The 13633-nt window shown below is 40.2% G+C and overlaps 1 protein-coding gene across 4 annotated transcripts in view; it reads right to left on the bottom strand.

Annotated features, from left to right (window-relative positions):
• The window catches only part of mast3b (microtubule associated serine/threonine kinase 3b), a 34063-nt gene that overhangs the window by 10529 nt on the left and 9901 nt on the right, over positions 1 to 13633 (bottom strand). For 2 of the 4 annotated variants that reach the window (XM_020098418.2, XM_020098420.2), the window contains 10 exons: positions 11569 to 11651; positions 10320 to 10392; positions 8609 to 8629; positions 8169 to 8247; positions 5596 to 5753; positions 4211 to 4286; positions 3682 to 3891; positions 1647 to 1748; positions 1161 to 1293; positions 121 to 188 (listed from right to left, as the gene is read on the bottom strand). In XM_020098418.2, coding sequence (XP_019953977.1) covers positions 121 to 188; positions 1161 to 1293; positions 1647 to 1748; positions 3682 to 3891; positions 4211 to 4286; positions 5596 to 5753; positions 8169 to 8247; positions 8609 to 8629; positions 10320 to 10392; positions 11569 to 11651 — 1003 coding nt within the window. The remainder of the gene's footprint in view (positions 1 to 120; positions 189 to 1160; positions 1294 to 1646; positions 1749 to 3681; positions 3892 to 4210; positions 4287 to 5595; positions 5754 to 8168; positions 8248 to 8608; positions 8630 to 10319; positions 10393 to 11568; positions 11652 to 13633) is intronic. The other 2 variants (XM_020098419.2, XM_020098421.2) reach the window with 1 other exon arrangement.

The raw sequence follows: 13633 nt of genomic DNA on the forward strand, positions 1-13633 counted from the left end.
CAAACTTGGAGATGTAGTGTTTACATTTAATCCAGATATGTCAGTCAGAAGTTGCTCAGAAAGACAAGGTACACATTTGAATACAGTGGTGTGTGTGCAAATGTTTTTAGAACAAATTACCTCCACATGAGCATCTGGTTCCACTGACACTGAAGGACTGGCCTCATACTGTTCAAGCTGCACCATGTCTGCGAATAAGAGAGAAACACAGTTTAATATTTCCAGCAACATTCACAGTGAAGGACGTATTTCCTAAGTCTGACCTGCTACACTTTCTATTATTCTTTTATAGAATGTAAACCAAATTCAATATGCAGCGAACTGAATGCAGATCTAGTGAAAATAATACAAGATTTCCGATGAGGTTTTAAACACTGTTCTGTGATAGAAAACACAAAACTGCTTGGCTTTGTTTACACTGTTCCATCACACTTTTCTTCATACTGATCCAAGCTGCCACATACCAGCGTTTTAACAATTATCTTAAGCAAACCATCTATGATTTCCTCATTGCCATGGCGATACTAACAAACTGCTATTCAAGTGTTTAATTACAAGAGTGTGTGTGTTGAATGCCTCTTGATTCAGCTTTACAGCTTTAACACTGCTGACAGCAATTACTTGATGATTCAAGTGAGTGATATAGCAACGGTGCCAGAACAATCATGTTTGTGTTCTGTAATTTCCCCTCTCACTTTTACACTGTGACACAGAGTAATGTTTTCTCTGTATCAATATCAAAATAATAAAGCATTAAAATTACCAGCTTGGTAAAAAAAACAGGCAAATAAATGAATTGATGTTTATTGTATAAAATTTTCATGTGGAAATAAGTGCAGTGCTTTTTTTAAACATGCCTGTATACACATATAAGCAGATAGATCTCTTGAATTATTAAGATAGGTGATGTGTCTTAGGATTTCACTGAAAGTTAATTCTATGCGCATTAAAACAGATATATTTACCAACCAATCACACTTTTGAAAAGAATGTGTCATAGCAACCTCAACAAGTTTCCTTAATCACTCTACCACTCCTTGCTAGAAATTGTAGGTTGGAGAGTATTTTCAGCAAATTTGTGCGTACGGCTACAAATCTGAGCCACAAATGCAGAAACAGGGACACCGCTGGTTTCACTGGGATGAGGCTTTACTACTTACCTTCTAAAGGGTCCCTGGTCAGACCAAGCTGGCTGATGATGTACCGCGGGATGTCCGTCTTGATTCCCTGGCCGACCTTAGCGTGGCCCTCTGCTGCCTCAAGTAAGTGGTAAAACTCTTCTGGATCAAACTCCTGTCAACAGCATCAAAGACCCATTAATTTGACGCCAATATCCTGATGGGTTAGTCAGCAAAGCAATACAACAGTGAAAAAATACCTTTAAAATCTTAATGTGTTTTTACTGTAGGAAATCTATAGACTTCACTAACGTTGATGAGAAACATCTCTACTGACAGGGAAGCATTAGTGAAAGTTTAATCATACTTTCCTCCCTCATCAGATTCGTGTTCCTGGAATTAACATGAATGTATTTCCTATGAGATATTAAAGGGTCAGAATCTCCACTTTAACAACTGACTTCAACCCATTTCAATCAAACTAATCTTATTTTCAATCAGAACGAGATTTTCTCTTGCCAGGCTTACCAAACACTCGAGGAGTCGAGCCGGCCGAGAGATTATGATGAGGATCTTCCTCACCAGCTGGATGATGACGGTTACCTCCTCGCTTTCAGAACGCTCATAAGCCTGGAAAACAGCAGGGGAGCGAGGAAAAAATGAAAGCTAGGTTTTACTGTTTTTGCTGTTTGCAGTATGGCTGTACTCTTGACCAAATGGATCATCACAAAAGAACCTGGGAGGCAAAACTTTAAAACTTTAACATTTAACAAAATTATATTTATTGTATGCAGTAGTCTCTACATCCAAATATTTAAATCATTTTTAATATCCTATGTTGAGTCAAACACCTGTAAAGCACTTTGAATTACATTTGATTCGTGTGAGAGGTGCTATAGAAAGTGAAAAGATAGTAAAAATGTTCCAGCGGGAGCACTGCTCAATAGATATACAGGAAATGTAAATATATGAATACAGTGTGTTCAAAGCAGATGGGTAAGAGAAATATGAAAACAGACACTGTTTGACAGAATTGCGTCAGATATTTCAATACGTTAAAGAAGGAGGAAGTATTAGAATAATCATCGGGTGGGTGTGAATAGTCTGAATGAGTCATCTGTGGTCTTTCTTCTAGACACTTGGAGTGACAGTCTCTAACAGTGGCTGCATGGTATACTATACATTTCTGTCCAAGTCATTTGCATGTGGAGCCTGGACCATAACAAGACTGATGCTATTGTCTATGTGTCAGGCTAAAACCAGCTGCGGTTAGCTTAGCTTTGAAAAATGTCTGAGAACAAGCGGAAACACGAAGCTTGACACAGGCCAATGATAACCAAATCTTGAGATTAAAAAAAAAAATCAAAATTTTCCTTCAGCTATCTCTGAACACAGAGTCATTCCCAACTCGTGTAAGTAAATGTGGGTCATCTTCATTCCCTCTGGTCCAATCAAAACCATAATCTAATGGGAATATTACAATGTGACTTTTAGACAGTCACAAGTGTGTCCTATTGAACTTTTGCAAACACAGAATCCTCACATACTCACTTACTGTCAACTCAGTGTGGAAATGAGCATCACACTGAAGTGTAAAACAGTGTCAGTTATGTTCTAAGTGCTCTTATTTACGTTTCTGTGCGATTGACTTTAGTTCATTGAATGAGTCACAGCAGCATGACTAGGCCGTCCTATTTACCAGGCTCCTTCAAATGTAGCTGAAAAATGCGTCCTTCCATTCCTGAGCAACACAGGATCTAACTGGTGACTCCTTGGCAGCACAAAATATCCCAGGATTCACTGTGTACCAGTGACGAAGCTAAGCTAGCAATGTGGGTGGCTGGGCTGCAATAAGTGCAGTCCCTCAAGGTAGCTAATGGTGCAATGGTAAGAGCTGGTGAAGCAAATGGGAAATCTTACGTAGACCAGACTATCTCATTTCAGCTCAGCCTCTGTGGACTATTCTTTCTACTGAGGTCATGTCTTCACTGACTGAGTCTTCCAAAGGACCTTTTACATTAGCAAAAAAACCCTATAACATCAAAGAGGAAAAAACACTGAACAGCAATACGTCTCCTTAAACTTAGTTTTGAACAAAGTGGCCTTAGTGCATGTGTTCCACTGAATGGGAACAGACTTATCAGTTCAGCTGGAGGTACAGCGAGTTGGCCATGCCTTCTGTCTGACAGCATGCACAGGACCAGAGGGAGCAGTTGCTATAGAAACTAACATTTTATCACAACACAGATGAGACCTGTGACAAAAGTACCTCTCAACTTCACTGTCATTTTCCTCAACAAGATCTATCGAGTGTGCCTTCGGCTATCAGGCTACTGTTTATTGAGTTACATGGCTGACTGCACATTCCTGCCTCCATCAATCAATCCCCTTTCATAACTTCAGATCATTGGAGTGACGAGTTGTAGCTCATAAGCTGATGGTGGCTAAAGCTGCACTATGTGATTCTATTAGATTTATTTTTAATAATTGTTTTGCACCTATAAAGAACATTTTGACCCACAAAATGTCCCCATGGGTCTAAATCATCTGGCTGTCTGCCCACCTCATGGAGCAGCTTCTCCAGTTTCTCCTGCAGCTCAGCGAAGTAGCGGGAAGTAACCAGGCCTTTCTGGGACTTATCCAGGCAGTCTCTGACCAGCTCCACCAACTGGTGCTGGATGAAGCCCAGCACCCCGTCAGCCAGTGGGAGAGAGCTGTCTGGAGAACAGTGAGTGACGATCTCCAATAAACGTTCCTCCATCTGGGCTGTGGCCTGCAGGGGGGGTAGAAAAAAAGGAGCACTAAGTATTTTCACTCTTTGTAGAACCAAATGTCCATAATGTCTCTGTGGGTGGGCTCATATGGTTGTTGATAATAACCAGTGATTATTTTGCCACCTGCTGATATGTTAGCCATTCTGTTATCTGTTAAGAATTAAACATTTTTTTCAAGATTCATGCTCCTGATTCAACTATATTTATGGCTTTCAGGTGGATTTACAAACCAAACTGGTTTTGTTTAAGTGCCACAACAAACTGATCAACAAGAATGACTTTAGTGCAAATACCAATTTATAGATATGAAGTACGTACCTTTGGAAAACGTTCTTTGTAGACATGGTTCATCATGACTATCTCGTTATCGAAGGAAACACTTGATCGCCCGGGGCTGCAACGAAAACAAAACAAGCTATTAGTATTTTCTAATTGATCAACAAATGTACTATGACAGTTATCAATACTCAATCCAATTTAACTCTCAGTCATTAAGGTGGGATAGAGTGTGAAAGTGGTTATGTCATGGTTATCTAGAAATGACCAACAATCGAACATGCACACATCAACGTTCCACTCGTGGTTTGGGTTTGACTAAAAGTTGATATGTTTTTGAGATTGGTCATCTATACTTGCACTTTTGATCTCAACCCACCAAAAGCAATATTGTGAGCCAACATTCGATTTCAGTAGCTCTTCAGCTGCTAAAGCTGCAATCAGGATGGATTTCACTGTCGTGTTTTGATGATTCTGTGCAGACTGCAAACATTTCCTCTGTTCAAAATGTGTGAATCACCAACATCACTCAATTAGTCATTTACTGCAACACCAGCAGTATTTAGACCACAGAGATGAGGGTATTCTCACAGAAAAATTATGCTCAGAGAAGCTTCAAAGAGAACAGATGGAGGGAAAACCTATCGCATGAAAACAGGCTCCCTAAGCCATTTTTTGTCATGAAAAGACGCCTCTGTTAGACTGGATGGCTGCAGCCCAACACACAGTAATGCAGCTCACCGTGGCTCTCTGCATCAAGCGCCCCCCCCACCCCCCTTAACCATCACCGCCCTCGACTACAGTTCAGCAGCTAGATCCCTGAGGCGCTGTTAGCTAGCACGCCTACACACTGCACACCATGGTGCCAGAACACAGAGCACTCCGGCATCCCACAAACAGTGCAGAGCAGAGCCAACAGACAAAAGTTGTCAAAACCAAATAGCTCTGGAGTCAGAGCTCCACCTGCCAGCCAACAGGCATGTGTAATCAATGACAGGCGCTGCAGACGCCAAACGCATCAATGTGCAGGCATCTTGACATCAGACAGTCTACCAGTGCATTCTGACACCAAGGACCTCATGCACAGTGCAACACATGCACTCGCTGTCCAAATCTAAAAAGCTGTTTTTTTTCCCCAACGAAGAGGCAGTTAATCCCTTAGGAAGGATTACTGAATTTAATCTCTATACTAATTTCACTAGGTTGAAAAACAACAGAAAAATGTTTGGAGTCAGGTCAGAATCGGTTGTAAAAGAGTGGTTTGATGAGAAAATTGTAAGTGTTAGCAAAGCCTTAAAAATGAGGTAATCACCATGGACATCAATATCTTAGCTTTCAACTCAAATTAGTACACACCATTATCGAAGAAAACAATCCATTTGTCAATAAGACACATTTAGATTCAATGTGAATTCAGGATCAGGTACCTGAGGCTCCGAGACCGAGGTCGTATGACAGTCGAGGGCCTTCCATCCTCGTCGGTCATGCTGTCTGTGCTGCGGAAGTGTTTAAAAAGGAAGTGCAGCTCATCTTGTGTCGGTTGGTACGGAAGCTGGTGAAGACGCTCCTGGGAGGACGAGGAGGACTGCAGACACAAAGATGGATTCATGAGTCGAGAACATTCATTTGATTCAACATTGGCCAAATTCAAGGTAAATTCTGAAGGGTATGAAATACAAACACCACAAACCAATGTTTGGACATTTAAATAATATCTGGTGGAAGCACCTCACTATCAGATGCACCCTCTGAATGATAGGTACAGGTGAAGGAGGGTGTAGATATAAAAACATTGTGGATTTTTTAAGGGCCACCAGGATTTGTCCAGCCTCTGTTGCCAAAATGTATGATTTGCCAAAGTTAAGCCAAAGATTTAATAGGAGCTAAAAAGGTTTCATGTCGGTCAAACTCAAGATTACAGCCCCAGCCATCGCTAAAGCTCCCTTTTGCAAAGACATCATTGCTACATATCAGTCCTGAATTTTCAGTGACATTACTCAGTTAATGAGACCTCAAACGTGTTCAGACAAGTTAGACAAACCTGAAATTAAAACAGGGCAGTCAGGGTAGGAGTCAGAAAAAAGCAAAAGCAATTAAGTTGTGTTCAGTTCCTTAACTGTTAGTTAGCTTTAAATCTAAGCCAATGCCTCACAAATCAAGAAGCCCTTCATTTTTTTACATAATTACAGAATAGCGCCATATAATGAGCATTTTGGCTGTTAGGAATTTTACACTCACATATTCATATTTGCTTTCTGGTTTATGAACAGCAACAAAGACGTACGAACTGCTGGTTACACACCTGCAGCACATGTTTAGCTGGTGTTTGAATCTAGAATACTGAGGAGAACTTAACACTTCTCCAGCTAATCATTAGTGTTTATTTATGTGATGGTGTTAATAGTAATGAAGTCCACAAAGTCTTCTACATTTACGTAAAGAAATGTTTTTCCCCATGTCTACTGTGGCAGTAAGTCAACTCTTTTTCACAATGTGTACGTTGCTGTTTCATTTTGCAGCCCATGTGTCCCGGACATAGGACGGCCAGAGGGACAGCATCTGTGAAGTCTCATTTAAGGACTTAGTATAAAGAGGCCAGTGAGAGCCACTGAAGAGCTCTATTGTCCGCATTGACCTCTGGGTCTACCCAATAAACTTCCTTATAATAGCTGCACATGTTAGACTTTCAACACAGACTCATCACATCCCTAACCCCCCAACACACACTGTGGACTTTTTTAACAGTTTTATTCTAAAGAAGAAGGTTACTTTCATACTAAGTATACTTAGACACTCCCCTCTCAAAATACGTGCAAAGAAATTTGAAAAACTGCGTGAAGTAACATTTTCTACGCTCAGTGGCCCAGCCTGCCAGACGCCTGTTTGATCAAATAACAGCAACTAAGCCAAGAATGTAGGTGTCTACTGTAGAGCCCATACTTAATTTATGTTACTTAAATGTTGATTAAAGTATGTGTGGATCTGGTACACCGAAATAGCACAGCTGTAGGAGAGTTCATCTCTCCATTGTTTTAAATGGACTTCTTGTTCCAAATAGGAATTTAAGGCCAAGGTTGAAAGATGTAAAGTCTTTGAGCTCAATTATTTAATACAACATCAGGTCACTGATGTTGGCCAGTCAGGTTGAACAGTGGAGTTCCAGAGTGGTGGTTCTTGACTCAGAAACTATCTTTGACAAGTTGACAGCATGTAGTGAGCACACAGCCAATTTTAAATTAGACCTGTCAACAGTTAATTAGTTACAGCTGATACGATGAACCACCAGCACATCTGTTATTCTAAGCGCGGACAGCAACGCTCAGCACCAGGTAAAAACAAGCTAGCTGTGTTTTCTACACTGGATTGCTAATGGCTGGTGGTGGTTTTTTTTGACAATGACGATCGGGCAACCCTAACCCAACCAACCAACCTCACAAACAAGTAATCAAACAACCAACCAAGCCACTAACCAACTAACCGGTGGTTCTGCACCTTAAAACCTCACCTCTATTACCAACTGCTTACTCTTGGTTGGAATTGAGGCCCTGTAAACAAAGTGCCATGTGGACCTACTCTACATAAAAGTGTCCTGAGATAACTTCTATCATGATTTGGTACCAAATAAATATATTTGTGGAGACCACATAAAAAAAAAGAAAAACGGCTCAGCACATTTTTAATCTGACAAACGTGTGATGTCGTGATGCTATGTTCAAGACTGTCACAAAATGTCGCTCTTAGTATTTAAACTATCACACACACACACAGACACACAGAAACACACACACACAACTTCATCAACATCAACACTCATACTGCGTGTATTACAGCAGATGATAGAGGAAAACAATTAGTGGTTTGTCATCTCGGTCTCAGCATTTGCTGTCCCTCTTTGCATAAACCAATGTGCTATTTGTGCTGAGTGAGGTGTTAGAATTTCCTGGCCGCCACATCTCAACTGGTGAGGGGGGGGGCAGTGTCGTGTTTTGAGGTGACTTACTGAGACAGTGGAGCTCGGCGGATTGGTTCCATAGCCAGACGAGGGGAGGGATGCCAGGGACCATCTCCGGCCCTCAGCTCTGAGAAAAACAGACATGCGAGTTACATAAGCCTCGACAAAGTAGGCATTAGATAGCATTTCATATGTGAAAGTCCTTACATAACAGATGACGTAGGAGATCTGTGACTACGAGAGCATGAAATGAATGCCTTGTTTTTCCTCCCTAAATCATATACAACAGAGATCTGTGTGTAATTGTATTCATAGCTGCTCGTTAGAATTAGGCTCCATGCGGTCTTTCAGAAAATGTATCACAAGTAATTTTTTTAAGTAGAATTTTCACTTTGAAAACCAACATAAATGCAAATACAGGATTGCAGTGTTAAAAACACAAACTTGAAAAGACTAAACAAATAGTGCAAGAATATAAAAGAAACTACCTGTCAGCACGAGCCAAGTGACTGAGACCATGACGGCAACAGAGAGAAAGAGAAAACCGCTTTAGTGAGTTTTGGGAATCTTGCAAAAGTGACCCTTTGACCCCTGGCATTCAGATGAGGGATTAGTCCTGACAATGTTGCCTTCCTTGCCAGTTTTCATCTGTTCAGATACAAGGGGAGGCAACCTACCTAAATTAATTTGAGGATATTGTTTACATAACAAAAACAAATCTTCACTTTAAGGCATAACTAGGAAAATAATTTCGCGGCATTGGTTTTTGCAGCTAAGATTTTGCAACAGCAAAAATATGCAAGTGTTACTGTTGTCTGCATTCAAATTTTTACACAATGAATGAAACTTACAGGTTGAGTGAAAGCTTCTACAAAATGACATGTATTTACAGTGATAGTTTGAGTTAAGGGGCTTATAGAGTGATGTTAAAGACAAGTACAGGTTCATTAAGAACACTCAAAGAAATTTACAAGGAATGTAAGAGGCTGAATCTGCAATTTACCATTAACTATTTTATCCACTATCATGGAGACATACTGTGCAGGTTTTCTTTCCTCAACTGTGTTATATAGGTTTGACCTTGACGCCATTATTGCACCGCAACAACGGATGGGAGCTTAATGGAGTGACTGACTGTTTATATAAGTTCATCACTTTCCCCTGCATAATATCATGAAGTTATAGTGTGCAGGATTAGATCTTGATTCCTTATTACATAAGATGAGGGCCATTTATATCCAAACAACACTGAAATTAAAAGTACCGTAAACTTTGATGTCTTTTGACGCTAGAACTAGAACATGGAAAACCCAAATATTAAAGGAATAAAGATTTAAAGCATATATTAACATTAATGTTAACAGTAAGCTGCTGTGATGCTAGCACTCTAAATAAAGTTATTTAGAGTAGGTGTCATATTTCTGTTTGGTCTCCATTGTGTTTAAGGATCAAGAACTGCTCATGAGTTTTTAATGACTGTTCTTGGGTGTCTTCAAGGTGCCGCCTCACTTGTAGGCTGAATGATGTGGGAGTGGGTTTCGGGGGTACCATCTACCTATCTGCCTCATCCTGCTGAGGAGGAGTCGGCTGTAAGGAGACCTGGCGGGGGAGGTGTGTGTTTGTGTGTGTGTCCATGAATGCTCGAGGCTGAATCAGCCTCAGTCACCTCGCTGCTCTTTCTCTACAGCTTGCTGACTGTCTGCCTCTGTCCCAGCAAACACACTGAATCTCACAGTAAAACCTCAGATCATTAAATGTTTTTGTGTTAAAACATTTTTTTGTTGTTTCTGGGTTCATTTGGATTTTTGTCGCATTAAATTAAAAAGGGTCCAGGGAATGTAAACAACAGCCACACACAGACTGTAGTTCCTTAAATTGTTTTAATCAAGATTTAAAGTTAAAATCTTTCTGGTATCAGAAATAATAATTGATCAACCAAATCCAACAATGTTTTATTTATATAGCAGCCTACTCAGGAATGCCAAGCAAATGTTTATTATTTGAATAATCAATGAATGTTTAATTGGGTTTAAAATGAACTTTTAGTTGTTCCATGTACCAAATTATTAGGAAACTATACTATAAGGAAACTGCAGACTAAAACAAGTTTCATCAGCACCAAATCTACCAGTTAGCTGTGAAAACAAACAAATAAATCTGTACATGGGGCAATGATTTGAAAGTGCAGTGTTGACGTACCTTCTGGCAAATGGAAAGTTGAGGCAGGCGCTGGTCGACACATTTCGGGGGCTGTCTAGAGGGCTGCTTGCAGCTTAAAGAGGAAAGACAAAGTTACCCCCCCGCACTATTTACGACTGTAATAATAAACTCCTGAAATTAGAACCGAGACGACCATATGTTTGCATTTCCATGCGGATCATTTTTAGAAAAAAGAATGACATCATTTCTATGCAAGAAAACTCAATCACTGCAGCATTAGCCAGCACCTCAGAAAGGTCCAGTATATCATCTTGGTATTACATCTTCCAAATAATGCAGCACCTTTCTATGAATATTCTTCATTAAGGGGAGAGCGTCAAAGAGTTTGGTCTCATCAGAGTCTGGGGGTTTGGGTACATTGATCCATTTACACACGTGGTCGAGTACCCAATTAGAGCCTTATAGCCTCTCTGTGATTAGATAATCCACGGTTTGATTGAGTTCAAAAGAGAGCGCGTCCACATACTGCTGGAATGAGGAGCTGTCGAGAAAAACTCTTTTCATAGAGTGCAGCTGCCTCGTGGCATTAAGAGGATCACATTGTACATGCTATTGTTGATTCACAAAGCAGGAGGACGCAACAAATTTAGAAATGCACTCTCCTTCAGTTGACGTTTCTGTACTCTCGTGTCTTAATTCTGAACATCTATGAAGGGAATTCACAATTTAAACAAAGGAGTTCTGATGGGTGATATATTTCACTGAAGAACAACCTTGGCTGAGTGATCATGGTAAAACACTATATTTTCTATTCTGATCACAAAGTAGAACTACAACGATTAATCAGACATATTGATTTATTGGCTTATTGAAATCATTTATATATGTGAATCTGTTGGCAGAGCAGAGATGCCAAAACTGATTTCAGGTCATTTAGAAACACTTTCTGTGGTGTGTCATATTTCTAACAGCCTCTGGTTTCCTCCAGGTCGACCAGATACTGTGATGTGGTGCTGCTCATGACTGATGTCTTGAACTAGCTTGATCTTGCATTAGTGAGACATGACAAACACTAATGTTTTCTTTAACAACCGCATCAATCAAACACAGTGAAACGTTTCCATACCCCAGGCCAATACATTGTTGGATGACACTACAGTATAATGCAGGTAAAGTTGAGCCGATGCCAACATGCTAACATGCTTTTCTCCTAACATGTTTTCTGTAATGGTACTCATGTTGGAACGTGTTGGGATTAAAGATAACAAAATGTATAAATGGTTCTTACCGGTGTGAAGAGAGAGAGGAGAAAGTGGCCGGGACAGCGTGGGCGATGGCGTCCCGACACCGAGGCTCTTCCTGTTGCGACAGCTGGAGCAGAAAAAAAATGTCTGAAAGCCTAAACACACACTACACATCTGCATCTCTCATCAACATTTGCTTTACAATGCCTCTGTGGTGCTTTGTATATTGAGTGACTGTCATGAGAATGTGGACCAGTTAATTCTGCTGCAACTGTCCACAGTGGAACTTTAGAAGCAGTAGTTAGAAAATAAACTTGTTCCAGCGCAGTGCTCAACATTAGTTCCAGTGCTCCAAATGAACAACTGAGACAGTGTATTAACATCATTAAGAGTCCTGCAAGTTACAGCTTAATATTAATTTGTTCCATTTTAAAAATGATGACGACAAATTGTTACTTGGCATAAAGAAGCTAAAACAGATATCTTTAATGTTTCCTTTCATCACTAAACTGTTAATATGAACAATGGGGCTAATGGTAGTGTAACCCTGTAAGCTGAGAGTAATAATTTTTCCCTGGGTTTACTCACCTACAATTACAGGTTTGACTCATGCAGTGCTTCAGGTTGTGTGTGTGTGTGTGTGTGTGTGTGTGTGTGTGTTGTGCAGCAGCTTGATGAACAGAACAGGACTTGTGGCAGTGTTAACACAGGACAGATTAAGAAGACACTTGACCTCTAAAGCAGCAGACTGTCATCCATTAATCTCTGACTAATGTGGCTGAATGAAACCGTCTGAACGAGTCACAACACAATAACACATCTGTGTTTGTGTGCAAACTGGGAGTGGTGAAAATAGACAACAACGTCTATTCTTCTATTTCATATCATTTGCTATTCTCTTAATTGTAATGAAAGTACTTTAATGATTTCATGATATTTTAAATGTATGTTGCTGGGATTTTTTTTGCACTATTTACAATTTTAACTTTAGTTCTTGCATTTCATATTAAAATTATTAAAAGCCTATTTTCAATTAGCAGGAGCTACCGATCATTTTGCAGCAAGCTATTTCACATAGCATGGTAGCCATCCCAGATTTAACAAAGGCAGACTGGAGGGTATGTGATATGCCTAACAGAGAAAGTCAGTACAGTAAAAGTTAACTTAGCATTTAAAATATATGCTATGCTACAAACTGGATCCTCACAATATTATTCTTTTACTCAGAGTGAAAACCAGTTTGTCTTCATCTGAAGGCTCCAGATTGTACTGGTTTAAATGAACCAGGTCAACATGGGTGTGTAACAATGATCCTTAACTTCACACAGAAACAATGCCAGACAAGCGCAGCAGCACATATCGTGTTCTGTAATGATGATACATGACTGTGAGGGCCTTCTTTTTACTCAATTTTAGGGCTGCAACTAATGAATATTTTCATTTTTGGTTAATATACATTGTTTGGTCTATAAGATAGAAAATAATGAGGAAAAAAATATGCCAACAACAAGCTTTTCAGAACCCACGGTGAAGTCTTCAAATGTTGGGTTTGTCTGATCGAAAGTCCCAAACCCAGAGATGTTAATCTAAACATAGTCAGTGTCAATGTTCTGGAGACCCAGACTCCATAGTTACATCTGTGACTCTCATTGTTGCATTCACATCCAGAGCAACTCAGAGAAATCAGTGTGTTACTAAAAGAATGGCGTTATCAACAGCAGCTTCTGCACTGCACAAGGCTTATGATTCTTAACTAGAAGATCTGAGAGCTCGTCGTCTCTTCCCACTGAGATTTAACTCAACGGATGAGATTATTTCCGCCTTCGGAACAGCACTGCGTTGAGAAATGTTTACGTAACTACAACTCTAATCTGCATGCAAATGCATGAAACACCAACGCGGCCATGTCAGATGAAGTGGGAAGACGATGATGGTTAAAAACACAAAGACGAAGCCTCCCGTCAACAGACACAAAGCTGGAGGGAGTGTATGTACGGACATCAACAGCAGGCCCAGCTTGAGCCACAGATGTCTACAACTCTGGGATGTGTGTGTGTGTGTGTGTGTGTGAGATAGAGTGAGTAAAGGGAGTGCTAAATAATCTGTCTT

Source organism: Paralichthys olivaceus, chromosome 3 (assembly GCF_024713975.1).
Source record: "Paralichthys olivaceus isolate ysfri-2021 chromosome 3, ASM2471397v2, whole genome shotgun sequence".
Lineage (NCBI taxonomy): Eukaryota > Metazoa > Chordata > Actinopteri > Pleuronectiformes > Paralichthyidae > Paralichthys > Paralichthys olivaceus.